Raw genomic sequence first — 27,874 nt, 5'->3', positions numbered from 1 at the left:
ACCCCCATCCTCCCCTGAAATATTCACTTTTTAATTGGAGTGACCTCATCTCTAGGCTATATATTTAAGAAGGCTGGGCCAAACAAAAACTTGCAATTTTGCAAGCTAGCCAGCAGCTAGTCATTCCTATTTCTGTTGATACCACTAAATACATCTCACATAAAATATACACCACAGGGAGATCTCTCTCTAGCTGGTGAGAAGGTGGTGGTTGGGAAATCGTAGTTACTACTTGCTAGCTCTGCCAGGAAGGAACGACATTATGGAAGTCATGCAGCAGTTTAGGACGGAGGTAGAGAAGAAAAAAGAAATGTTGCATCACTTCAAGGAGGAGGTTGAGGAGGTGGTTGAAGAGGCTTTACTGCTACGTCGTCGCTCCGCCAACATCCCAACTGTAGCTTCCAACAGTGGAGGTAACGCTACTGTCTTCCCCGCCGCCGAGGAGGTAGCTGCTGTAGATTTGTTGGATACTACTCCCAAGATGGAGGTGGCGAGTGTTAGGGTGGACGGCGACCACAAGGAGGTGGAAAAGACGTCTGAAGAGATTGTTTACTTCGACAAAAATGAAGGTACGTGAGCAATCAATTACTGCTATACTAATATTTTAGTTAGAGCATCTACAATGCTATTGCACTTGTGGAGTATGATCCACGTGTTAGCATTCCATTTTCTCATATTTTATTACACTCTCATTCATAATGAATTACACTCCATAAGGTGTAATAATATGAGTTCATAATTAAATCAAATATTTATTTTAATAATGCATAACTCATATCCCATAAATAAATAAAATAATTTTTAAAAATAATTTTATTATTTTTAAAAAATAAAATACTAACTTTTATTAAATTTTTTATTTTTTGAATTTTTTTATTTTTTAAAAATAATATTATTAATTTTTAAGCTTGAATAATATATCTTTTTTTATCTTTCAAAAATTATATATTATTTTTTTTCAAAAATAATTATGCAGGAAATTAAACAAATATTTGATACCTCAAATGCGAAGATATCATAATAATTCATATTTAATTAATAATTCAAAATGTAATTAGTTGAACTCCATAACATAATATTATATAATTTAAGCTAAAATTAGATGTAATCGTTGGTGGCTAGAATTATTTTACATTTAATCATGGGTTCCATCTTCTAATGGATTACACGCATCATAGTGTAATCTCCATGACACGACTTTAATGGGAGACCGTGTCATGAAGCGGTATAATAGAGGGCCGTTACACCCACGTTGTGGATGCCCTCACGGGTAGTATAGTCAAATTTCATGCATTTTTTTTAAGGGCAATTTGTGATGCCAATACATATATATATATATATTTACTGCAACCTTTTTTTTTTCCGAGCATTGTCAGTCTGCTGGTTCTAAATTTAAAAATGGAGGGTCAGTAAAATCGCTGCGACACAGGATAAGGTTATGGGTCTTAAGGAGTGCCTTGGGCGTTGTTCCACTGAGTTCTGAAATGGACAATTCACTGTCCCTCCATCAACATAATGTCGAAAGAAAATGGATTCTGTGTAACACTAAATTGATAAAAGATCGATCTTTATCCACTTCTTCTCGCATACGAACAAGGGAAATGAACAAGGACGTATGAAAGTCTTCTCAACGTCGTACCCTTTCTTTCTTTCACATGAAAAACATTGTGCATGTACCAGATGTTTCTCTTTCACTGACCTTTCTTGTATACCATTTCCTCCTTTCATTATTAAATATTAACCTCGTTTGGTTCATTGTCCTCGACCACAGACTTGGGCTTACCAAGTACTTAATAGGATATGTTTCCGGCTAGATCCTTTGTTAATTTGCTATTATTGAAGTAACAGCTCCTGAAGTTACTTCTATCCTCAGCCGGGGTTTGTTTCCCCCCAGATCATTTTGTGTTTATACCTGACTAATTTTATCTTTGCAATCCCAAAATAATAATAAGACTTGGGCTTACCTTCGTTTCGTTCCTTTGATCAGATGCCTTTTCTCTCTTTCCTCACCGCAGCATGTAAATTTGACCAAGTAAGGTGACCTTCACCTTTGGGACTGTGCACCCTAAAAGTCAACTAATCATGATGATAACTTATTTATCTTGAGGATTTGAGGTTTTTCTTATAAATTTCCGCCAGTTGGTGCCATGCCCAAGTCAACGCCCTTCTGGACCAGCCTAGAATTCTGAGTAATTAATTAGGGCGTTTGAGATTCGGTAGGTATTTTGACGATTTAGCTGAGGACAAAACTAGAAGAACCGAGCGTACCCCTCGAATGGACGACTGATTCTTTTCTTTCATGTTTTTCAAATTTTGGGAGTAACTCTTTTTTTTTCTGGACCTTGTGGTTTAGCAATTGTTTATATAAATCTCTTATAATTTCAAAAGTTATACATAATTCCCAGCATAATTTAGATTAAAGATAACGGAACTAATAGAAATTTCGAGAATACCCTTGTTTAAAAACATAGATGGTTGAAGTGATCAAAATATATAAATATAATATACATAATACTTTAACCCCTTATGATTTTATACTTTATCATATAACCCCCTTATGATTTAGTGTTTTACCACATAATTTTCTTATAATTTTCAAATATATTTATAACCCTCGTGTAGTTAATAAATAATTTTAAACTTTATACATGGGTACTTTTAATATTTTAGTTGACTCTGCAATGTAAATTTCGTCACCTTGACACTTTAGTCCAAACTATAAGGGACTATATATAGTTTTTAAAACTATAAGGAGATTATGTAGAAAAGCTCTAAATCGAGGATAAAGTTTAATATACCCTTTTTTGTTTGTATACAAATTAAGAACACGAATTTATTGATTATTTTTTCATCGTCCCTCTTAAATGTGACAACCAATAGTACTCTTTCTCCTGAAAATTGCTCAAGACTTTTGCATCAAAGTATGCACTTAATGGTATATGATTTATGTTCCATCAACCACTAATTGTCGTCTCTGAGTCTGTGGAGTTCTCTTACTAACGTCAAACTCACCAGCATACATTAATCTGTTGCAAAATCTTGGTACGTACCACGTGCACCAGCATATATCTAATACATATTCATGCAAATCATATTTTGTTCTTGAAAAACAAGTTTAACTTCGGAATATTTTAAACTTTGGTAAATTACAACTAAGTTACTCCTTGACATGGAAGGAATGTGGAAGTGTCGCCAATGCATTTGGACGTATCAAAATAGAAATCCTCGGGTTGATCATATTCATCAGAAACCCTTCATTTTTGCAAATAGAGGTTAGTACATGCCCATATAGAGTAGTGGAAAAAAAAAGAAGACATAGTCATAAAAATTTTAGCAGATTTCCACCCGCATAGTAATTATTTTCCAGGAAATTTTCCTTAATGGTATTCTTTTTTTTTTTTCTCTCCTTTATGATATTCGTTAAGCTGTTTTATATATGATCACAGATGTTAGCTATCTGTAAATTATAAATCCAAGATATATGAGCAAATATGCATTTTTCCCCGCCATTTTTTTTGCCTTTCCATCTTTGTTTCAAAAGCATATTGCACATTCATCAGCCAACATGGCGCACTTCTGGAAACTCGCTCCCACATTATCTGATTTTGAGTTTTGTGCAAACAATGCATGGTTTGTAGGTAGTGGACCGGAATGGTCTCATTTTAATGTCAAAGTGGAGGAGTTGGGTGCCAAACTAAAAGATGTAGCTATTAACCAGGTTCTGAGTGCTGTCATCCACAATAAGGAGGTCAAGTTGCCGACCTCCACGAACCCACAGCTGCAGGAAGAAACGGATGAACGTGTAGAGGTTGATGATGTATTGGAGGAAACAAGTGACGAGGAAGAAATAGAACTGGAGTTTGAGAGGGCAGTGGAGAGGATACACACTCATGATGATTATAGCATGTACTGTCCTAATTGTAGCAGTCGTATTACAAAGGTGGTTCTGCGTAGGAAAATAAGGCAAAGGAGGGTTCAAACTCCAAAAGAAACTCAGCGTGATGACCTGTTTGGATGCTTAGCATGCTTCAGCGTATTTATTCCTTCCGGTAACCTACTTATAACTACTTCCTGACTTCCCTCTTGTTTTCAAGCATTTCCTATATACTTATTCTTTTGCTTTTTCTGGGCTCGTAATAAAATTTTAACATTATCATGTATGCCATGAATTCAGGGTTGTAAGTTTGAATTTTTGCATATAAAGTTAAACTGGCTCACCTCTTATCCTGCTGCATACTTGACCCAAAAATTTTCACCCACATAAAGGAGTGATGGCATTCTACTTGCTTCTATATGCTTCCATGTCTTACACAAGTTCATGTAATTTTCCTGGCCCCACCTACCCCATTCTTCCCCTCACCAAAAAAAAAAAAAAAAAAAAAAATCTCGGATAGTAAATTTGTCAATAATCCTGAATCCGTTTTGGCTCCCTGGTTCCAATACAAAATCTGTCAATGATCCTGATTCTGTGTTTTCTTGGCAAAATAATATCAATTTTTGATAGTAAATTTTGAATCAGCTCCGGTTCAGTGCGTTAACAGTAGCATGGCAAGATATATCAATAGCCTCAATGATTTTCTAGTTCCTTTTCTTGATTGATGTGCTATACCGGGAACCCTATGTTGACTACAAGTACAATGATTTTGTGAATTAAGCAGGGAATAGACTGAATCCATTTCGAATCTTTGGAGCTGGCAAAGGGCCTGAAAGCTCGCCACTTCTCCAACAAGAGCAACAAACACCAGATGTGAGTATGCCCACATCTGTCACAGCACAGGACAAAGGTAACATATTTTGGTCGAGAAAGTTGGTGCATTTCTTAATCCTTGATGAATTGTTTCACAGACTATTAGTTGTAGCAGCCAGCATCATGGATACTTAAATACAACATGCTAGAAATTGTTATAAATTTACTCTTGAGTTGCATTTTGAGAAATTCCATTTAAGGCATTAGATTTTGTCACTTCTTGCTGAGGTTCAATTTTAAGTTGTCTGTTATTAACCACAGGAAAAGGATTTGATCTATTCTGGATTTTTGGAAATAGAAGACCACATGAAAAACTCTCAGCAGATTTGGATTCTTCCTCCCCCAAAGTCACAAATGAGCCAAGAGATCAGGCCAATGATCAAGGTGCGTGTTACCTTACCCCCTTTGCGTTGCACTTGGAGAGTTTGAGAGAGCAATTTGCTATGTTAATAAATCATTTTTCTTCTGATATGATTGCCTTGCGTCGGAACTTTATTTTGGAAGTTAACTTTTGTGCGAAAATGATACTTAAGAGGTTGCAGACTTGTGTACTCGATATCAGTTTTGAAGTCTGAGTTTGGTCACACCAAACTCAGTAGTTTTTTACTTGTATCTGAGAAACATGAAATATTTAAGATTAATTAAGTGATTTATGCAGCCAAGAACTCATTGGCAGGGTTGTTAAGCATTAGCAGGGTGTCAATTTCCTAATGACTCGCTAGCCACATTCCCTCACCCGCCCCTGCCTATTTAGATTGAGTTTGTAATTAACACAAAAAGCGCGGTTGATTATCAATGGTCTACCATTATGCTGTTTTCTAATTTTTTTTTTCTTTTTGTGTATTTTCCATATTGTTCCCTATCCAATATGCATTTGCCTCTTCGTTTCCACTACCACATACAGCAAATTACAGAAACACTTTAGGCATTTGCCGGAAGCCTGTTGACAATGCATAGCTTATATATATATCAGTTTAAGCATGAAGACATGAGAATATATGCTCGGGTGAAATATACCCAAGTTCAGGTTGTTATTACAGTTAACTTCTAATGGCAAACTTTAATTTTGCTTGTGCAGGAGATGGTGTCATGACTTTCATACCAAATGCAATACCACCAGTTGGAATGACTGAAAGCAAGGTTGCAACTATAGGTAAACACAACTGAAAATTCTACTCCATTGCAAGGATCTGTACTGAATGGGAATATTGTGCCTATTGGCATCCTTGACAAAACTAGTAAAATTTATTTGAAAGAACAGTTGAGATCTGACAAAGCATGGCTTATATACCAGTTTATGCACTAACATATGAGAACACTGTTTGGGTGAAATATACTAAGTTCAGGTTTTTATTAACATCAACTTCCAGTGATACAAACTTCAATTTGCTTGTGCAGGAGAGGGTGTGATGACTTTCATACCAAATGCGATACCACCAGTAGGAATGACTGAAAGTAACGTGGCAACTCTAGGTAAACGTAATTGAAAATTCTACTCTATCATGAGGGATCCGTACTGAATAAGAATATCGTGCCTACTGGCATCATTGACAAAACTGGTAAAATTTACTTGAAAGAACAGTTAAGATCTGACGAGGCGTAGCGTATATATCATTTTATATATGAGGACATGAAAATACTGTACTGTTTGGTGAAATACACCCAAGTTCAGGTTGTTGTTAAAGTTAATTTCCGGTGATCCAAACTTCGATTAGTTTGTGCAGGAGATGGTGTCAAGACTTTCATACCAAATGCATTACCAGCACAAGGATCTGTACTGAATGGGAATATTGTGCCTATTGGCATCATTGACAAAACTGGTAAAATTTACTTGAAAGAATAGATGTGTGAAATTTAGAATATGCAGTGACAAAATCCAAACTGTCCGCAGTTTCACTGTAATCAAAATTGAACATGATGTTCTTAAACCTCAATCAGTTGTGTACTAGAAGTCTAGAACATGTTACTGAAACTATTTCTTGTTTATGCTACAAGACTTCATAGATTCATTAAAAGCATAAACTTTTCCGTAGCTTAGCATTTCATATTACTATAACTAACAAAATTCAATTGTAATTTTTGCAGAAATTTTTGTTAAAAAGCCGAAAAGCGAGATCGAAGGAGATGATGTGAGAATTCAAGTTGGAGACACACCACCTGTTGTTCCTCCAATTTTCCCAATGACAGATGTTTTCCTAACTGATGTAAGAATACCAGAGACCGTCATCCAATCACCAAGTTCCAGGTCATTGGAGATAGTCAAAAGTATCGTATATGGAGGTATGATGGAGTCAATTGCAAGCTTAAGTGTTGTTTCATCAGCAGCAGCTTCTGACGCTACCACATGTAAGCCTCTTTCACCATAACTATTTCCACTTTCATTTCCTTCCCTTATATAATATCCCCAAATATTAAAAGAAGCCTTGTTCAGTTAATCTAGTATTAAACTAGTTTTAGCCTCAATTTACAAGTTTGACCAGATTCTTTAAGCGGAATAAGGGTAGAATTTTCTCTTGAAATAATAGGCGTAACATCCCTGCTAGGCGTGATTTTAATTTCTCAAAACACCAAATTTTCAAGAACTAGATTGCTCTATCGGGCGCTACAATTAACCCTTGCAAAAGAAGTCAAACTGATCAAAACTGATTCAGTACGCAAATCAAAAGTTTAGACGTTATCTTAAGCTAGAAGTTTTATAGCCGATCTATTTCATTCCTGAGATTGGTGAAGTTTCACTCGCGCATCTGAATTCTTTCAGTGAACATTGTGGCACTTGGATTGGCAAACCTAGTTGGTGGACTTGTCGTCCTTGCTCATAATGTAAGTTATTCTCGCTAAAGAAATTAGCTCATCCAATTCCACCCCTTTGCCCTGATAATGGTAGCCTATCTTAGAAATTCTCAACTTGCTTAATTGGTCACAGCTTAGGGACTTGAGATACGGAGAGTCTAGTGAAACCAATGAGAGCAGATACAAGGAACAACTTGGTCGGAAAGAACATTTCTTTTTTCACGCAACGCTAGCTGTGCTATCGTACCTTGTATTTGGCCTGATCCCACCTGTAATATACGGCTTCACATTCCGTGAGAGTGATGATAGGGATTACAAGATTTTGGCAGTTGCAGCAGCTTCTCTTTTGTGCATTGTTATTCTTGCAATTGCAAAGGCGTACACACGCGGGGAACACAAGTTCGTGGCATACTTCAAAACCATACTGTACTACGTTACCTCAGCAGTGTTGGTCTCAGGCATTGCCTATGCTGTGGGTAACTTAGTCAACAAGCTCCTAGAGAGACTAGGTTGGTTGAACCCTGCTACAGTTGAGCCTCAGTTGTTTTCTCAAGCCAAGTCATTCAATCCAACCAGCTGGGCTTCGTACTGATCATACCGTGAAGCTTCAGCAGGAGGTTGCGCCTTTTTTTTTTTTTTTTGGTTGGTGTGTTGTTCTCTTTACCAGCGTTGGGGTCGGTTAGGGTTTGAAGAAAGACTTGGGTTGTTTCTTGGTAATTTTATCTTCCTAAGCCAAGTTTGGGAGGACCTCGGATTGTAAGTTCTTTCCTTTGCTGAGGTATAAGAGTATCTAGTTTGAGTTTATGTGTGTGATGTCTGGTTTAATGAGGCTGCTCCGCTTGAGCAGATTTTATAGCTTGATTAGCGTATCTCGAACATTTGTTGATTGGAAGAGAAAAAAAGCAGAACAGAAGATGGAGTAAGCGACATCAAGCAAATCAAGTGAATTAGTCGATACATACAGTTTCAGTTCATTCAATTGAAGCATACAATATATATATATGTACGGTTGGTTGAGCTTATATAAGCACTATTGCATGTTGCTCCTACTGTTTTTCCCTGCAGTAGAATATTTATGCTATAGCTATAATAAACAGCATATGACCTTCAAATACATATGTACAGGGAACTGAAGCATTTTGGTCGTTAAAGATATTTATAATTCCAACTAATAATTGATTTCCAATCCTTGATTCCAATATTCTATTATCATGTCCCATAATTTCAATCGTTAAAGACAAAAAAAAAAAAAAAGAAGGAAGGAAATACAACAATAATTAATGATCCGCAAGGAAGGTTAAGAAAGAAAAAGCAAGATGACCATCATTTTGGAAATAACCTGGCTGGTCAGCTAGCTAACATCCCCTCACGTACACCCCTGCAAGTTACGTCAAGCTCCTCTGGGTTTGTTTTGTTAGAATTTTCTGCGACTTATCAAGTCGCATGAAGGCAACACCTAGCCAATACCGCCAGGAATGATTTAGTAATTGAATATGGAGGACAGAATATCAGGATACGGACAGAAGAAAACCAGATGGAAATGAACAATGGGAAAGAAGAGAGAGTCTGCCTGCACTCTCCACCACGTAATGAGCCCACGTTTTCCGCGTCTTCTAATCATGCTTGTACGTTTTCCACGTTTTCAATTGGTGCAGCAGGGACAAGTCTGCTTCCTTCCAACAACATATAATAGGCAGATATAATTGCGAGAAGCTGGTACAACAACTGTTGTTCAGTGCAACATATAGTTAAGTCGAGACTGAACATGTCAGGATGTTATTTTTGTAGGAGAATTCAATTGCAGACCATCCTCTTCTCTTCCTAAATCAAAAGAAATCAAATTTATTTATCATGTGGCAACAAGTTTTTTTTTTTTTTAAGAATAAGAAAATAAAATAAATTAGTTTTCTTCCGAACTTTTGGAGTTATCTCTCTTTTTTTTTTTAACTATGATTCGCATCACATCTTCTTGACTTACAAAACACTTTTCCTAAATATAAGTATTGATGATGACAGTGGGAGCAGAACTCAAACCTTAGGATACGATACGACCATACCTTTGTTGTTAGAATAGAGATGTAGATGGGGTATTGGTGTGTGTAGTTAAAACCTAAACTAGTCAGAGCGAGAGATAAATAAATAAAATTTCCTTTTCAAGGTTGGTTTGTGGAAAGGAACAAAGGGAATGCTATAGTCGTGTTCAAACCGGAGGTAAATGGTAACTGCGAAAGGAAAATGCCAGCTAGCAAGCCAGGAGTAATAATACATATAGTCTAGTATTATTGAATAGTTCGTTTCTTGACCTAGAACTAGCTTTCACACGCTGCATTCTTCGTATTTAATTGCAGTGACCTAAACTGTAGGCTATAATTAAGAAGGCTTCGCCAGACAAAAAACGTGCACCTTTGCAAGCCAGCTAGCTAGCTAGACAGCCCTACTTCCATATATACCACTGCAGTCTGCAGGCATCTCACTCACTAATAAAACTAGTTATAACTACTAGAATCACTCTAAACCAGAGACAGAGAGAGAGATCTAGCTGGTTAGAAGGTGGTGGTTGGGAAATTGTAGTTGTTACTTGCTAGCTTGCGAGGAAGGGACGACATTATGGAAGTCATGCAGCAGCTGAGGACGGAGGTGGTTGAGGAGGCAGTTGAAGAGGCTTTATTGCAACGTCGTCGCTCCGCCAACATCCCAACTGCAGCTGCCAACGGTGGAGGTAACGCTACTGTCTTCCCCGCCGCCGAGGACGTAGCTGCTGTAGATTTGTTGGATACTACTTCCAAGATGGAGGTGGTAAGTGGTAGTGTGGAAGGCGACCAGAAGAAGGTGGAAAAGACGTCTGAAGAGATTGTTTACTTCGACAAAAATGAAGGTACGTACGTCTGCGTCACCAATCAATTGCTGCTATAGTACCACTATTTTACTCACTGGTGGTTTAGTCAACTTCCATGCCTATTTTAAGAGCAATTTGCGGTGCCGAAATATACACATGCTACCTTGCTGCTTCTGTATTAGATTTGCGAGATATTCAGTAATTAGTCACTGATATCGTTGTAACTAGTTAAGGTTATGTTTTCTAATTAGTGCCAAGCTTGTGAACAGAAAAATGGAGAATGAATCCCCCAGTCTCCATAAGCATAATGTTCAAAGAACATGGATACACTTGTAATTATTGGTTAAGATCGACCTTTATCCACCTCTTCTTGCATACGGACCAGGGACAAATGCAGAATGAATCCCCAGTCTCCATGAGCATAATGTTCAAAGAAAATGGATACACTTGTAGTTATTGGTTAATTAAGATCGATCTTTTATCCACTTATTCTTGCATGCGGACCAGTCACCAGGGAAGTAGATAAGGGCATACTAAAGTCTTCTCCTCCTAGTAGTGTTGCTTCTTTTTTTTCTTCCCGTGAAAATTATGCCAAGGAATATAAAATTCTGTCAAGGGGTCTTAGTCGTGAGAGGAGGCATTAAATCCCTCAGGTCAGGGATTCTCACCGCTTTTTTTTTTTTTTCTTTTTTTGGTTCTTTGTCCGTCCTAGACGACTGGCTTGGGCTTACCTTCGAATTACCAGGTGCGCGGACCTTCTCCTTTTGCGAATCTGCACCTTAGTAAAAAGTCAACTAATGATGGTAACCTGATCTCTAGGGTTATGTAATTTTTTTTTATTTGCAAAAGAAACATATTAATCTTAAATTTCGGCATTGCGGTATGCAAGTCAACGCCCTCTCTGCTGGACCAGACTAGATTTCTGAGCATTTAGTAAGGCCCTTTGAGATTAGGCAGGTTTTTTAACAATTCAATTTTAGTTGAGTTCAAAACGGATTGAGCGTATCCGAAATTTAAAAAATAAAAAAAAAATGAGGCTTTCTCATTTTTTTTATGCTTTCTAGTATTAAATTTCAGAATTGGGGTTTAGGATTTTATACTTTCCGAAAAGCTTGTTGATGGAATGCAGGTTTTTTTTTTTTTTTTTTTTTTTGTGTTCGGTGTAGGAAGATCTTTTCTTCACTGTCCCTCTTAAATTACAGAACCAATATTGATAATTTCTCCCTAATAATTGAATTGCTCCTCTATTAGTCATCAAACTATATATTCTGGTATGATTATTTTCGTTTTGTCAACCATTGTAGTGCAAAATATCGTCTCTAAAAAATGTGGAGTACTGTTACTAGCGTCAACTCACTACGAATTCTTCTGAAACAAACTCGGGAAGAATTAAATGATCTGTTGCGAAATCTTGGTTCCACCTGCACCAACATATATGTATATAACACATTCATGCAAATGCTACTTTCGTCTTGGAAAACAACTCTGGAATATTTGAAACTTGGATAAATTCCAACTAAATTACTCCTTGACATGGAAGGAATGTGGAAGTGTCGCTACTGCATTTGGACCTATCCAAATGGAAATAGAGGTTAGTAACATGCATGCATGCCCATAGTTGTGAAAGAGATAACCATAAAAATTTTATCTTGCATATCCTCAGTCCAATATTTTTACTTTCCGACAAAATTTCCTTGATGATGTTCTTCCTTGTTTCTCCTTAATTAATGGTATTCATTAGGCTGATTCATATAATATAGTAAAATCTCCTTGATTTCCTTCCCGTTGTTTAGATACTTCATTGCATATTCATTGGCCATCACGGCATACTAGCTACTTAAAACTCGCTTCCAGATTTTATCTGATTTTCCATTTGAACAAAACGCATGTGGCTTGTAGGTAGTGGGCTGGAATGGTCTCATTCTAATGTCAAAGTGGAGGAGTCGGGTAGTGCCAAACTGAAGCACGTACAAATCGACCCGGTTCTGCCGGTGATAAGTGGTAAGGCGGTCAGGCAGCAGCCCTCCACAAGCCCACAGCCGCTGGAAGAAACCGATGAACTTGCAGATGTGGATGATGTACCAGAGTTCGAAAGTGGCGAGGAAGAAATAGAAGTGGAGTTTGAGAGGGCAGTAGAGAAGATACACACTCATGATGACTATAGCATGTACTGTCCTAACTGCAGCAGTCGCATTACTAAGGTGGTTCTGCGTAGGAAAATTAGGCAAAGGAGGGTTCCAATTCCAACACAAACTGAGCGTCATGACCTGTTTGGATGCTTGTCATGCTTCAAGATAGTTTTTCCTTCGGGTATTCTGCTTGTAACTACTTCCTGACTTCCCCCCTTTTTCATTCAAGCATTTCCTATACTAACTTTCTTTTTTGCCTTTTTTTTTACCTGGGCCCATAATAAAATTTTAAGAACATCACGTACTCCCTGAATTCAGGGTAGAAAGTTTGAATTTTAGCATATAAAGTTAAACTGGGCTCAGCTCTATTATCGTGTGTCCATGACCCAACCATCCCAATTTTCACCCACAAAAAGGAGTGATGGCATGCTACTTGCTCCTATATGCTTCCATGTCTTACACAAGTTCATGTAATTTTCCTGGCCCCAACTACACCACCCTCCTCACCCAATAGTGTATATATATTCTGCTCTATTTGGCTCCCAGGTTCCAATAGCAATTGCGTCAATGACCTCATTTTTTGTTTTTGGCAAGACAATCTCAAATTCTGATAGTAAATTGTGAATGAGCTGTAAGTTTTGCATTAACAGTAGATTGCAAGATATTTGAATAGCCCAGATGATTTTCTAGTTTCCTTTTATTGATTGATGTGCTTTAGCGAGGACCCCATATTGAGTACAAAGTACCATGACTTTGTGAATTAAGCAGGGAATAGACTGAATCCATTTCTAATTTTTCGAGCTGGCAAAGGGCCTGAAAGCACACCACCTCTCCAACCAGTGCAACAATCACCAGATGCAAGCATGCCCACATCTGGCACAACACAGGACAAAGGTGATACATGTTGGTCAAGAAAGTTGGTGCATTTCTCAATCTTAACGAATTATTTCAGCCTATTAGTTGTAGAAACCTGCATATTGGATACTTGAATACAACACACTTTAAGTTGTTATAAACTTACTTTCGATTTGCATTTGAGAAATCACATTTGTGGTAGTGGATCTTGTCACTTCTTGCTAAGATGATGTCATGGTTCAATCTTAAGTAGTCTGTTATTAGCCGCAGGAAGCTTTGATCTACTCTCGATTTTTGGAAAGAGAAGAACATATGAAAACCCCTCAGCAGATTTGAATTCTTCCTCCCCCGAAGTCACCAATGAGCCAAGAGATCAGGCCAATGATCGCCTTTCCCCCCTTTGCGTTGCATTTGGAGAGTTTGAGGGATCAATTTGCAATGTTACTAAATCTTTTTTTGCTTCTGAGATGATTGCCTTACTTTGGATCTGCATTTCCGAGATTAACTTCTGAGCAAAAATGATACTTTAGAGATCGCAGGCTTGTGTACTCGAATTCCAGCCTTGACAAAATCCAAATTGTCCACCTTTGTGCTGTAATCAACATTAAACATGATGCTTCATAAACATCAACCAGTTGTGTACTGGAACATGTTACCGAAACAATTCTTTGTTTACGGTACAAGACTTCCGTAGTTCTTGTAAAAGCATCAACTTTTCCATAGCTTGCATTTCACATTACTATAACTAACAAAATTCAACTGTGGTTTGTGCAGGAAATTTTATCAAGAAACCAAAAAGCAAGATCAAAGGAGATGATGTGAGAATTCGAGTTGGACACACACAGCCTGGTGAAGGAATAGCGGAGACCATCGCCCAATCACAAAGTTCCAGGTCATTGGAGATTGTCAGAAGTATTGTATATGGAGGTTTGATGGAGTCAATTGCAAGCCTAAGTGTTGTTTCATCGGCAGCAGCTTCTGACGCTACCACATGTAAGGCCTCTATCAACATAAATATTTCCACTTTCATTTTCTTCCCCCATTTGATGTCTCCAAATGTTAAAAGAAGCGTTGTTAAAACTGTCAGTTAATCTAGTATTAAACTAGTTTTAGCCTCAATTTACAAGTTTGACCAGATTCTTTAAGCGGAATAAGGGTAGAATTTTCTGTTGAAATAATAGGCGTAACATCCTTGCTAGGTGTGATTTTAATTTCCCAAAACACAAAATTTTCAAAAACTAGATTGCTCTATTGGACACTCCAATGAACGCTAGCAAAGGAAGTTGACTGATCAAAACTGATTCTGTACGCAAATAAGAAGTTTAGACATTATCTTAAGCTAGAAGTTTTACGACCGATCTATTTCATTCCTGAGATTGGTGAAGTTTCACTCACGTATCTGAATTCTTTCAGTGAACATTGTGGCACTTGGATTGGCAAACCTCGTTGGTGGACTTGTCGTCCTTGCACATAATGTAAGTTATTCTCGCTAAAGAAATTAGCTCATCCAATTCCACCCCTTTGCCCTGATAATGGTAGCCTATCTTAGAAATTCTCAACTTGCTAAATTGGTCACAGCTTAGGGACTTGAAATACGGAGACTCTAGTGAAACCAATGAAAGCAGATACGAGGAACAACTTGGTCGGAAAGAGCATTTCTTTCTTCATGCAATGCTAGCTGTGCTATCGTACCTTGTATTTGGCCTAATCCCACCTGTAATATACGGCTTCACATTCCGTGAGAGTGATGATAGGGATCACAAGATTTTGGCAGTTGCAGCAGCTTCTCTTTTGTGCATTGTTATTCTTGCAATTGCAAAGGCATACACACGTGGGGAACACAAGTTCATGGCATACTTCAAAACCATACTGTACTACGTTACTTCAGCAGTGATGGTCTCAGGCATTGCCTATGCTGTGGGTAACTTAGTCAACAAGCTCCTAGAGAGACTAGGTTGGTTGAACCCTGCTACAGTTGAGCCTCGGTTGTTTTCCCAAGCCAAGTCATTCAATCCAACCAGCACGGCTTCGTACTGATATCACATTGTAATAACTTCAGCTGGAGTCTTTTAATCAAGTGTGTTTGTTCTCTTTACCGTGGTTGGGGTCGGTTAGGGTTTGAAGAGAGACTTGTGTTGTTTCTTTGGTACTTTTATCTTCTTAAGTCAAGTTTGGGACCTTGGATTTAAGTTCTTTCCTTTGCTCAGGTCTAAGAGTATCTGGATTGAGTTTATGTGTATGATGTCTGGTTTAATGAGGCTGCTCTGCCTTAAGTAATTTTATAGTTTGATTAGCATATCTCAAACGTTTGTTGACTGGAAGAGAAAAAAGCAGAATAGAAAATGGAGTAAGAGACATCAAGCAAATCAAGTGAATTAGTCGATACAGTTTGGTACGGGAATGAACTGGCAGGAAAAACAGTACCATTAATATCCATTGAGTCTGCTAGGCGCTTGCTGTTAAGCATACTACGACATCTTTTTGATAGTATTTGAAAATTGTTTCAGGTCCCTTTTCGTTTTGGAGCAATTGCATGCAAAGCCCTAAATGGAAGCTAGCAGGTAGTATAAAAGTCAGAAATCTAATATGTAGCTGCATTCGAACAGAAAAACAATTTCGTATTCATGTTACATATATGCAATATGTAAGAATTGTGATCTTATTCAAATGAATTTAGCCACACTTTGACAATGATTCGCTAGTACGGAAAATAAAGTTAAACACTTTCTATTCAGTTGGTTTTTTAGAATATAAACTAAGAGACAACACCTTAATTAGTGCCGTAAAAAACATGACTCATAAAAGATTTATACTGGAAGAAAAAAGCGAATTTAAGTTCTTCGTTCATCAACACGCTATTTATAGGATTTACAAAGAAACAAACTAACACAATTTTAGCTCTAAAAAATCTCGGCAAAAACTGCTTGATAACATAATCTTCTACTTGACAAATCTTAACTAAAATATTCGTTAATAAACCAATATGATTTTTTAGTTAACAAATTTCCTAACAACAAGACTTGTTGCTCTAGTAACTAATTAATCTACAATTTAGTAAAATTTGGAGAAAAAGTTGACATAACTCAACATTTTCTACTAACTGAATAGCTTGATTCTTTTTATTGTTTATCTTTCATATGTTCTGCACAAATTGCGACATATAATTAATTACAGTGTAGGCAAAAAGTAATTTAATAGGGTAGTGTGGAACCCCAAAAAAAAAAAAAAAGACGAGAGAGAACAATATATATAGGTAGCCTATCAATTTCACAACTTAGAACATCCATCTCGGAGATGAATGAACTGCATTTTGTCTGGGTCTGTTTGGCTGCTGCTCCAAGTTGTTCCGCTTCTTCATAATTGAAGAAACAGTAGGACTGTAATATTCATTGCTTCTATGAGAAGCAGCCCCTTGTGAATACACCTTTCTTCCTTGCATAAAGCTTCTCTGCTTTTCTATCATTGTCTTGCGACCAACTGGAAACTTTTGGGCCGGCCCCCATCTATTATAGTTTACACAGCTCTGACTCCTCCCTACTTGGTTAAATCTTCCCTCCTTAGGACTTGGATAATTACGACTTTCTGCTGTTTCAGCAGAATACATGGTGGTTTCTCCCTCACTACTGTAGTCACGCTGCATCTCTGAACCATCCACTGGAGATGCACAAGATTGTACCTCACTCTGGACACCATTTACAGAACCTGTCGATGCAACTTCAGCTTCAGCTATGATGCCAGAATGTCCTTTATCGCTAAATTGATCTTCATCCATGAGGTGCAGCCTTGGTGGTTCCTTGACATGATTTTCATCTGAGTTTGGCTGCACTATTCTGGTAGGCTGCAGTGAGGCTGGAACTTTAACAATCCTTGGTGGAAAATTTATATCCAAGAGCTGGATTTGGGTGCTTTCCCTTTTCCTTACTGGCGTAGATGTCAACTTTGGTGACTCGTATATTTCTGGTGTTGGAATTCCCTGTACATGAGTAGGAGCTGGTGGATCTGCAGTAAGGGCTTCATCTTCTGAACTATTATGAACAGCAGAACAACTTGGACCAATATGCTTTGACATCATGTTTGATGATGATGGAGTTCCTTCATTTTCAGCTTCTGTTGACTTAAATACTTGCCGCATAGTGAATGATGCACAGGAATGTTCGCTCTTCTGTCCAGTAGACATTAACCGGAGCAGCGGTAATTTTGGTTTATTGAGTTCATCAAGGTTTCCCTCCCAATGCTGGTTTAACCAATCACAGATGATAGGGATGGGGATACCAAACTGCATTGGAAGATCTTTCTTCCATGATGATGACGATGAGGATGAAGTTGAAGTGGATTTTGTATTCGGTGACGTGGCTAGCTTCATAGGATCACAGACCATAAACGCAAGATTGCCATGAACATCAAATCCAGCAGAACCAGGGCTCCAAATTACTCCATCTGTTGATAACTTGATTAGATTGTCGGTTGGTATTACAACTTTTCCTTCACCCACAGTCAGCTCCTTTTCCTCTGTGCACCCTAATAGATAAACTACACTACCCAGGTCCAAGTTAGGATTGGAACAGGGTTTCAAATGGTGATTGTGCTGTACCAGCACATTTGTTTCTCCATCCATTGCATCAAGGCCTACTATAGTCAGATCAAGAACAGAGCTGGTAATAAAGAACCTGCTACCAAACAAAGAAGTCAAGAACCAAAAGATGCATACACAAATAGTCATTGTTGAAGGTCTCAGGAATGTTAGCCACATCAGATAGAGCCAACCAAATGCTGACAACATGCTAAAATCACTTGGGTTAATTTCCAGTTAGTATACAACAAAATTTAATCTGTCCTAGGCATCTGAGTTTTGTCCCATCCAACAAACTAGACCTAAATACTTATGTCAGATAGAATCAAACATGCACAAGGACCTTGTGTATATATTTAACAGACAATATCCGATTTGAGTTCACTCCTAATGTCAAAACTTCTTTAGGGTTGCTCCAACTTATTTTGGCTTGCGACAAATCAATCAGACATATACGAGATAACTATGGAAAACAGATCAATCAGAAAATTGAAGCTTTGACCTCATTGAGTTGAAAAGCATTGAGTACAGAATATGAAGTGCTGAAGCATGAATTCGCTGAAATGCATAAACTGACAATAAAGCTTCTTTAAGGTGTCCTAACATTCAGAAATCCATGATCATGGATTTCAAGATCTCATTAAGTTTCCAGAATATTGTGACCGCTAAAACCGCAAAGCTAAGAACATCAAGTCCGTTGAGAGCATTTGATACCAAAGGCCATTTTCTTAATTTCTTCACCCCAGAAAGGTACATGTAAGTTTTCTATTTTACCTTTAAGAAAATAAAAAGAAACATTTATTATTGGAATAGCCAGACACGTAACATTATCTCTTTGGTCTAAAACAAGACCGCCCAATGGCCTCGTTAACAAGGGAAGATATGTCATTGAAATGCTTATAAAATCCAGCATAAGGTGACTACCTAAGGTCCTAAACAAACAAAGAGCTAAGTATGGTTTTTTGGACCCATTTATTCTGCACAGATTATCCAATGAATTATTGAATTTTCAATGACTTTGGATAGCAAATTATCCCAAGTAATATTTCGCTTGTATCATAAACACATTTCTCAACCCACCTTTTCATATTCCTAACCACACTTTTATCTCACATGCATCACATCACAAAAAAGTGCTACAGTTATTATTTCAAATAATGTTTCAAATAATACCCTATCCAAACAAATTTGGTTATCTGCTCACTGATCAATCATTAGGCAGATCACCAAATCGCAGTCATCTAACTCGTTATCAACCAAATATAAACAACTGCATGAAACTACCCACATCTAACCAAGCGGAAAACCAAATCCCATCGACGAAGTTTCTAACTAGTAGCTCATACCACGTAGACGAACCTAATGCTTGTCCCACTATCTAACTTTTACCCAGTTCAATCGCATCAGCATCAAATCACGCAGCAAGAGAAAATTAGACTAGTTAATTCCGTGTGAGTTTCTTGCGAACCTGATGCGAATAAGATCCAAATATCAACCCAACCCATGAAAGACATCACCCGTATCGACTTTTATGTACGGCCGCATTGGGCGGCAGCCACTATTAATCAACTAAAAAGGGTGTTTTTTTTTTTTCTAGAACACTGCCATTTAGCCAATTTCAAGAATCCGTGAGTACATACAAGGAATACAAGTCATTGCTATTACTTGCCAACATAAATTAGTACCAAAAGTGGACACGAGCTATAATTAAGCTGACCTGTGAGGAAAAAGGCAAGCAGCGACGCCGTTGTGAAGGCGGATCTCAGCAGCCTCGGCAGCAGAGACAGAAGGGAGATTAACGTGGGTGGTAAGGAGAAGGTTCCGGTGGATGAGGAAGCCGGTGCCGGCAGCTCCGATTCTGGCCATTAAGGGACCTTTACCGGAGAAAATGGCGGCTTTCATTCTCTCCGACTTACCTCCGCCGTTACAAAAGCACCAAGACTCCCTCAATACCCCCATTCTTGTTAATTACTTCAAGAATGCGGGATTAGCTCCAAAAAAAGCGTTCCTTTTTTCTTTTTTCTTTTTTTTCCCTGGGTTTATTCCTTTCCAAGTAGTGGAAATTCAGATCCAGAATTCCAGCTGAAAATGCATATTATTCTTCTTCTTAAGCTAGGCGCCCCAATGCCAATGCCCTGTCCATCGTCTTCAGCTGTGGCTACCACTTGAAGGCTTCTAGCCACTCCCGCTAGTATTAATTCAAACAGAGCAAAATGTGTGAATAGAAAGACAGAATCATGGATAAAGCTAGAGAGACTGACTGAGCGGGTAATGTTTCAGGGGGATTTTGGGGAGCAGATGTTTATGATAAGAGTAAAACAGATTTTTTTTTGTTTGTTTATTTACGAGGGAGGAATATAGGGAGCGATTATGACTTTATGACTCTTTATTATCTGTACTGAGATTTGTGGGTTAGCGTCTGGAATGACTGAATGAGAGTGTGAGTGTGTGTAATTTTGGATTGACATGGGAAACAAGCTGTCTCGAGAAGAGTAATCACTGTATTATTTGAACCGAACCAAACCGAGTTTACTATTCTCAAATAAACGAAACCAAAAAAAATAATAAAAAGGAGTTTACTTTGTACTACTTCTGTATTAATTAATTTGCATTGTGCATATAAAAGCTGTTTGAGTCATGTGTACATGGCATGGCATCTTTGTGGTCTACATCTTTTCTTGCCATCATGTTTATATAAAATCTATTTACTAGTAAAATATTTCAAGAATAATCACCGTAGCACTTTTTATTTACGATGTAATATGCGTGAAATAACATCGACAAGAAGTAGTAGTAGGAGCATTTGAGCTCTGTAACGTACCAATTAACAAGAAGATAAAGTGGAGTGTGACCATTGATAAGATTGAGAGTGTCACTGTTCATTACTTCCCCCCTCTCGCATAGTTGTTGTATATCTGGTTTTCATATGGTAGAGGTGGTTCTTTCTTGGTAGAGATGGCGGGCCAAGAATGATAGCAGGAGTAGTAGTATTTTTGAGGAGCAGGCTTTAGGTGAGGCTTGAAGGGAATGGATTGAGCTTTATTTATGATTTCTTGGTTGGCAATTGAAGAATAAAGAGTGAAGATGGCATAATATTTATTCGTTTCTTGTTGAGGTCAGGCAATCAATAGGGATGCATACACCTAAAGCAGGAGGCATTTCAAGAAATTGGATGCAAATTCAATTCAATGCATGCCCTGCCCGGTTACTAGTACTACAACCAGTCAAAAGAGCGCTGCTTGGTGCCTCCTCCTCTATTCTTATTCTAGACTAGCCTCTACCGTCCCAGATCACGCTGGGCTTAGCATCCGCATTGCATTTCAACCTCATTTTTAACAGCTAAATTCAAATACAAAATCCCAGGCAACAGATTCAGACCCATCATGATCTGAAGGAACCACAAAAGAAACTCATCTTCTTCTTAATAACATCGAAAGCTACAAGAGCTGCTAGGTGAACACACGTTCTTGGGCCTTGCCTCGCAAAAAAATTGATGATATGACGGACATGGCACATGTACAGGAGGACCCCAATACCTTGAAATTGATTGATATCTGCAGCTTCATTCCAATAAGTTATTAATGCAACTACTCTGATGGATGCCTAATCATTTACAGGTGTCCATTCCGAAATCAGCAACGAGCATTCACGTGCAGTAGGAAATATCAAACACGAAACAGGCATATATATATATGTCTAACGCTAACAGAAGGATTCACTTGCCAATAGAAGCACCAGAGGCTGCTGTTTGTTTTTCTTTTGGTTGAGGGAAAATCTGCTGCATGCAAGGTAATCAAAAAGTTCCCAGGTCTGAAAACCGCTACAAAGAAAAACGCTCAGCAATTTTCCTGTGTCACATTGCTACAATAAAATTACTACTCCCGAAAACTAAACAACACCACCCGCATTTGATTTTTGTTTTTCTTTAAACTCCACTGCCTCCCACTGCACTGGTCATGCGACTCCTCTGGACCGCATTTAACGAACAAAGAGGAGAATAAATGACCCCCATTAAATAATCAGTAATTAGGTAATCAATCGTTACTTAGTGGCCGATCAAGGATCATTATAATCATTAATGTGCAGAAATGTTGAAACTCAACAATAAACTTCATCCGGGCCTGTGTAAACTAGTGAGGACTTTGGATTTCTAGTTCGAGTCTGTGTAAACATTGGAATTTCATCATAACGGAAAGAATTTTAAAAGTGGCTTACGAGGCCTTGGTCTGATATTCAAGGTCGATGATCCAGGATTCAGAACTTTCATCTCTTGCTTTACGTTAGGGAAAATTGCAAAAGGTTTCTGACACTAGCATCCATCTCCGTGTAGTTTGAGAAATAGCACTAGCTTCCCTTGAACTTACTGATTTTGTTGCATATACAGTCTAACCTAGAAAAAAATGCCATTAAAAAAAATATTGTTTTAAGAAGTAGGATGAGAAATTCCATTTGTACTGCATGTTAACTAGTATTAGCAAAGAAATGACAAAAACACCACAAAACAATTAACAATTAATAAATTTCAGGAAGTGTAAGTACGAACCCTTTTAGTTTACATAAAATAGTTGAAGTATCATGAACTAAGTAACGTTAAATTTGCAAGTTATTGCAATAATTTATAAAAAAAGATAAATTTGACACATAAAACTCTCTATTAGCAATGTTTTGTGACTGTTTGTGAGGGTAACATAGCTACTTTCATTGAGTTTAATTTGGCAGCTTAAGGTGAAGTGTTGTAGCAAAGAGAATAGCTTCTTCGAGCCACAGGAAAGGATCATAAAACTCCCCAACCATCCTTCATAATCAAGAACAAATATTGCAACTACAATTGAAAGGCAACATTGAAGAATTCTGAGTGTGAAAACAACTCCAAAAGTTATATTTTTGAACTAACAAGTAGTTTAATAGTTACTTAATTTGTTAACAAGAAGCATGTTTCTTTTGCAAAATTCGTTCATTATGTTTCTCCAAATAATTAAGATATAAAGGTAAATTCTCACAATTTTTTGTCAGCAATATCCCCAATTTCCTCTTAGGCGAGATCAGTGCTATTTCTTAAACCACAGAGGAAATTAGTGCTAGTGTCAGAAACCTCAGGAGAGATTTCTGCAATTATCCCACTTTGTTAAGTTTGTTTGTATGTAGTGATATTGAATTATAATTCTCACAATTTTGTGGATTAATTTGAGTTGTAATTTTTTTTTGGGTATTACCCTACTATTGTGGATTCATGATAACGGTATTAAAAAAGGTAAAAGATGATAATACTTTAGTATTTCATTGTATGGTTTTAAGAGTAAATAATTCATAATTCAATTCGCTGATAGGGATTTAAATCCAAATTGCATGACTAATTTTGCATTATCAAAAGTTTGGTACATGTATTCGCATGTGATTACAATCAAGGGTAAACAGTGATGTGATCCAAAAATCATTTGAGTTTTCACTAATTGCCTTAAGGGTGCGTTTGGTTCAACAGAATTGGAATTGAATTGGAATTGAAATTCTATAGAATTAGAATTCTATGAATTGAAATTCCAAAACATTGGAATTCTTTTGTTTGGGAAATACATAGAATTGATAAAGAATTCATTTGGAATTCCAAATTCTTCATTTGGATGGGAGAAGAATTCATTAAGAATTAGAATTGTTTCCAACTAACATTTCCTTACATAAAAAATTTCTTCTTTTTTACTATATAATAATTTTTTAACATTTAGCTAATTGTTACTAAAGCTTTAAGGAAAAAGCCAATTAGTGCCTTTAATAATTTATTTTTTTTCTTGCATTTAACTAATTGTTACTAATGCTTTAGAGAAAAAAAAAACAAATTAGTTCCTTTTCTACAAAAAAAAAATTGATCAGAAAGCCAGCAAATCAGCAATAAACAGCCAATCTAGCACTAATCAATATTCAGAGTGCCAATTTCTTATCGCACAGGTACAAATATACCAATATGATTGTGTTCCATTCTTATAATCTCAAAAATCAGATAGAAAATAGCTGAAATACTCCCTAGAATCTTTCTATAATCTTGTTTTGATCCATTACATAAAAAACAAAGAACTCATCAGAATTTAAAAAGTCATGGATACACGATGGAGTAGTAACAACTTCTACTTTCTCTACTTGGGCGTCCAGCAATCAGCTCAACTTCTTCTACAAAAACAACTTCAACTGAAGATTACCAAAAAAAAAAAATCAATTACCAATGTGGATCAGTAGCCAATCCTTTTTTAAGTCATCTCGGAGACCAGAAAAAGTGTCATACTTTGTCCTGTCATTCATAAGTAAATCAATACCCTTCAACAATTGAAATCTATCCAATTCAATTTTAGATAACTCATATCCTCATTGAGAATGAGGATACAACACAAATCTCACAGGTTCTTAATATCTTCACAACTCATAGCACTTCTCCTATTCAGTTATGAAAATGCATATCATAGAATCACATGAAGGAATTCAGTGGTGGAGGCCATCGGAATGCAAGTTCATTTATGTTAGCCTCTACCGAGTTTAAGAAGTGGAAGGTTCATGGTGATGCCTTGACCAATGCGGCAATTTAGAATATTTTGTGCATGTCATGTAGATGGTGTAAGATGCTCTAATCATTGTTTGGTCTCCTTACACAAGTCCTAACTCTAACCCCAACTCTGTATGGAGGAGCTTTGACCAGCAGCAGTAATGTTGAAAATCTACTACTAGTCTAACCTTGGATCAGTAAGAGCATAATCATTTATATCCATTTACAATGAAACCAATTGTAAAAAGCACTTATTGAATTAACTCTGCTAACTTGGTAGTGATTATAACCAATTACCAATCCAAAACTAGTAGCCGTAAAATACAAAATAATGTTATTAAACTAACAGGAACAGAGAGTGATTAAACTAGTAGTTCCAATAATGTTTGATTAGATAGAAACAGATGATTCTCTAATCATGCCAAAAATATGAAAAGCTATCTGACAGTTGAATTAAACGAGGAACAGAACCACAAGTACCTTACGTAGTTTGCAACTAAGATAGGATCAAGGTCACAGCGGGCATCCTTTACATCAGGTGACCATTTTTCCGTCAACACCCCAGTGACAATACATCATCTGAAATCAAACTTACGCAGATCATTTACATAATCACACCACAAATTCTCATATTCCTGTGACATATTTCTCTGGTATTAAAACTGCGTAGTCATCATATACTTGTAAGGAAAAAGCTCTAAGTGAAGATCAAAATATTTATGCTACTGATTTATTTTTCTTTCTTCCCTTTTGGCCTGACTTCTCTTAGGAAATTCTTGGAAAGTTGGGTGCTCCCCCAAAGAGTGACGTCCCTGTGATTACTCCCCATGAACTCCCTGAAGCTGATGCATTCATATTTGGCTTCCCAACTAGATTTGGGATGATGGCTGCCCAATTCAAGGCATTTATGGATTCAACTGGTTTCTTGTGGGGAGCTCAAAAGCTGGCTGGAAAGCCTGCTGGCATTTTCTACTCCACTGCATCTCAGGGAGGCGGCCAAGAAACCACCCCGTAAGTACACGAATTACGTGAAAAGAGTGCTCTCTGATCTCAGGGACAACAGGAATTAGATGATTTCTGCAGAGTGCTCTCTGATCAATGGGGTACTCTGGACATAAGTACACTATCACCAAGAGTACCAATGGTGGAAGTGTGGAATGCAGTGAAAAACATACTAGAGCGACAGTGCAGATTATTGTGGATAACACAGAAATAAAGGCAAGAAAGGTGCTTCACTACTATTCTCGTCTTACTTGCCCGGCTTACTTTGATATAGTTGATAAACTTGGACTCGATTTAACTAACTGAATTCAAACCCACTCCAGTCACAACACAACAAATTAGTGAGAGGAAGCAGAAACGAAAGCAGGCCTTCAATCATTAAGAAATGCACAACTTGACTAGAAAGGTTAAAATATCAATTATCAAGATAACTAACAGCTCATACAGATAAACACGTCAATTCAATCCCAGCTCATACCACTAGAAACATGAAGAAGATGGTATCAAATTGACGAGTTTCCCCAATCCAAAATATACCTGCTTACCGGAAAAGTCAATAAAATTCTCAAATTGAATCATATTATCCAAAAACCCCAAATTAGAAGCTAAACAAAAGATAAAAGAAGGTCGCGGAAAGTCAACTGTATACTGCATACCCAAAACATCTGAAAACGAAGATGGAACCCATCATTCCTTTCACAAATTCAAGTAATGGGTCATTTACGACATAAAGAAGTAATCAAGTAGGAACCTTGTCGGATTCTTCCTCCGCTCCACTTCTATCCGGATTGCTGCTGTCTTCAGGTAAAGAATTCGGCGAAGAAGGACGATCTTGAACTAAAGTATCATCAGCAGAAATATCATTAGATGGAGCTGTGGAAGCAGCCACCGCAGCAGACGGAGCCTCCGGCAGCTGTATCGTCTTCCCAAACAGCGTAAATGAAAGTAGATGTTCAATGCTGGGAAAAGGCAGAGGAGGAAGATGAGTAAGAGGAGAGACAAGACGTCAGAGATGGAAGTATAGGTGGTGGCAGAGGAGGAAGTATGGGAGGACTGAGGAGGCGGAGAAGGAAGATGCGGAGAAGAAAGAGCTACAAAGAAACGGTGGTTGGCCTGTGACGAGAGAGAGAGAGAGGGGGGGAGGACTTTCATTTTCAGTTTTGTTTTTGTTGATTATATGGAGACCCGTTTTATTGATTTAATCCACTTAGGATCCGCGTACCAACCCGAATAGAAGGTGAAATTATGGAATTGGAATTGTGATTCTTAGGTCTTACCAAAGAATTGAATTTGTAGAATTGATGGCCCATAGAATTCGAATTGAATTCTAATTCTCTGGTATTGCCGGTGTCCAAACTGAAGAATTGGAATTGGGACCCCAATTCCAATTCTAAACCCCAATTCTATGGGAAACCAAACGAACCCTAAGAGTTCTCTTTTGGATTTCAATATTTGGGGTTTTGCAATTGTAGATTGAGAGGGATGGAGGGATTATGTTAACCGCCCTCCCCCTCAAAAAAAGAAAGATCAATACAAATACATATCATAAATAATGATTCTGAAATAAAAATTAATATATAATTAGAACAAACTCATACATAATAATGTATAAACTCAAGGATTTCAATTCTTGAAATGTAAAATTAGCAAATTATTTTTACAAAATAAACTATTTGGCACCTGAATTTCTTGCCATATTTTTAATTGACAAGTTTTTTTCATAACATTGTCTATAATAATCTCTAAAAACACTCCAAAATATTCAAAAACATTTTTTTTTCTTTCTTTCTATTATTTTCTTCCGCCTCTCCCACCTCAATTTGCCACCACTAGCTAGTGCCCTCCTTTTTTTTTTTCAATTTTTTCCTCCTCCTTCTCTCCTTCCTCTTTGCCCCCTCTCCGTCCCTCCCTCTCCTCCTTTTAATCGCACAACTCGAAGAAGGAGAAGAGGAGAGAGAGAGAGAGAGAGAACAAGAGGAGTGAGGTGGTGGCGGTTGGTGGCTAGTGATGGGAAGGGAGAGAGGAGAAGAAAGGAAAAAGAAAAAAAAATTTCTAAACTCTCAAATAGGACTGCAAACGAATCGAGCCGCTCGCGAGCCACTCGAGTCGAGTTCGAGCTGGCTCGAGTTGAAATCGAGCTCGAACTCGAGCTCAAAATATTAAACTCGTTAGTTCGCGAGCCGGCTCGCGAGGTCGAGTATATATATTTTTATTTTTTTTATTTTAAGTATATATATATTTTATATTTTTTTAATTTTAATAGTAAAATTACATATATATCTTTAATATTTTATTATTTATTAAGAAAAAATATTATTTTATTTATTTTTTAAAAAATAAAATAATTATTTTTTATTTTTTTGAGCTCGAACTCGAGTTTGAAATTGTCAGCTCGTCGAGCTCGAACTCGAGTTTAAGT

General features: G+C 37.4%; 3 protein-coding genes and 1 long non-coding RNA gene across 6 annotated transcripts; 2 read left to right on the top strand and 2 right to left on the bottom strand.

Annotated features, from left to right (window-relative positions):
• Positions 1–106: 106 nt before the first annotated feature.
• On the top strand, positions 107–8,653 carry LOC113713629 (membrane protein of ER body-like protein). Of its 2 annotated transcripts, none has more exons than XM_027237409.2 (10): positions 107–569; positions 3,639–4,049; positions 4,659–4,784; positions 5,009–5,131; positions 5,826–5,900; positions 6,146–6,220; positions 6,472–6,567; positions 6,833–7,093; positions 7,506–7,567; positions 7,671–8,653. In XM_027237409.2, exons 1-10 carry the CDS (start codon positions 263–265, stop codon positions 8,127–8,129), a joined length of 1,995 nt encoding a protein of 664 aa, XP_027093210.2. In that variant the 5' UTR covers positions 107–262; the 3' UTR covers positions 8,130–8,653. The 2 variants fall into 2 exon arrangements, with proteins under 2 accessions (XP_027093210.2, XP_027093201.2); XM_027237400.2 differs by having other exon boundaries at positions 6,463–6,567.
• Positions 8,654–10,028: 1,375 nt separating this feature from the next.
• On the top strand, positions 10,029–15,655 carry LOC113713613 (uncharacterized). The gene is made up of 6 exons (XM_027237382.2): positions 10,029–10,412; positions 12,273–12,683; positions 13,271–13,396; positions 14,132–14,350; positions 14,771–14,832; positions 14,936–15,655. Exons 1-6 carry the CDS (start codon positions 10,145–10,147, stop codon positions 15,392–15,394), a joined length of 1,545 nt encoding a protein of 514 aa, XP_027093183.1. The 5' UTR covers positions 10,029–10,144; the 3' UTR covers positions 15,395–15,655.
• A 791-nt stretch (positions 15,656–16,446) lies between these two features.
• LOC113713604 (uncharacterized) lies at positions 16,447–20,875 on the bottom strand. Of its 2 annotated transcripts, XM_072062269.1 has the most exons (3): positions 20,749–20,875; positions 19,645–20,115; positions 16,447–18,024 (listed from the first exon to the last, which is right to left on the bottom strand). In XM_072062269.1, the coding sequence occupies exons 2-3, from the start codon at positions 19,884–19,886 to the stop codon at positions 16,632–16,634; spliced, it is 1,635 nt and encodes a 544-aa protein (XP_071918370.1). In that variant the 5' UTR covers positions 19,887–20,115; positions 20,749–20,875; the 3' UTR covers positions 16,447–16,631. The 2 variants fall into 2 exon arrangements, with proteins under 2 accessions (XP_071918370.1, XP_027093165.1); XM_027237364.2 differs by lacking the exon at positions 20,749–20,875 and having other exon boundaries at positions 19,645–20,383.
• Positions 20,876–23,811: 2,936 nt separating this feature from the next.
• On the bottom strand, positions 23,812–26,870 carry LOC140013166 (uncharacterized). Its single transcript, XR_011820233.1, has 2 exons — positions 24,934–26,870; positions 23,812–24,104 (listed from the first exon to the last, which is right to left on the bottom strand). It is a non-coding gene; the product is annotated as an uncharacterized lncRNA (long non-coding RNA).
• Positions 26,871–27,874: the final 1,004 nt, after the last annotated feature.

This window comes from Coffea arabica, chromosome 1e, assembly GCF_036785885.1.
Source record: "Coffea arabica cultivar ET-39 chromosome 1e, Coffea Arabica ET-39 HiFi, whole genome shotgun sequence".
NCBI classification, from domain to species: domain Eukaryota; kingdom Viridiplantae; phylum Streptophyta; class Magnoliopsida; order Gentianales; family Rubiaceae; genus Coffea; species Coffea arabica.
Note: the sequence above shows the minus strand (reverse complement) of the source record. Positions and strands in the feature narration are given on the sequence as shown.

Excerpts from the sequence above, each read along its gene's own strand:
- LOC113713629 (XM_027237400.2), top strand. The coding sequence starts at position 263 with ATGGAAGTCATGCAGCAGTTTAGGACGGAGGTAGAGAAGAAAAAAGAA. Across the intron at positions 5,132-5,825 it reads AGATCAGGCCAATGATCAAG|GAGATGGTGTCATGACTTTC; the intron begins GTGCGTGTTACC and ends TTGCTTGTGCAG. Across the intron at positions 6,221-6,462 it reads AAGTAACGTGGCAACTCTAG|TTTGTGCAGGAGATGGTGTC; the intron begins GTAAACGTAATT and ends AACTTCGATTAG.
- LOC113713613 (XM_027237382.2), top strand. The coding sequence starts at position 10,145 with ATGGAAGTCATGCAGCAGCTGAGGACGGAGGTGGTTGAGGAGGCAGTT. Across the intron at positions 13,397-14,131 it reads TGGCACAACACAGGACAAAG|GAAATTTTATCAAGAAACCA; the intron begins GTGATACATGTT and ends TGGTTTGTGCAG. Across the intron at positions 14,833-14,935 it reads TTGTCGTCCTTGCACATAAT|CTTAGGGACTTGAAATACGG; the intron begins GTAAGTTATTCT and ends AATTGGTCACAG.
- LOC113713604 (XM_072062269.1), bottom strand. The coding sequence starts at position 19,886 with ATGGGGGTATTGAGGGAGTCTTGGTGCTTTTGTAACGGCGGAGGTAAG. Across the intron at positions 18,025-19,644 it reads GCTTGCCTTTTTCCTCACAG|GTTCTTTATTACCAGCTCTG; the intron begins GTCAGCTTAATT and ends GTTTGGTAGCAG.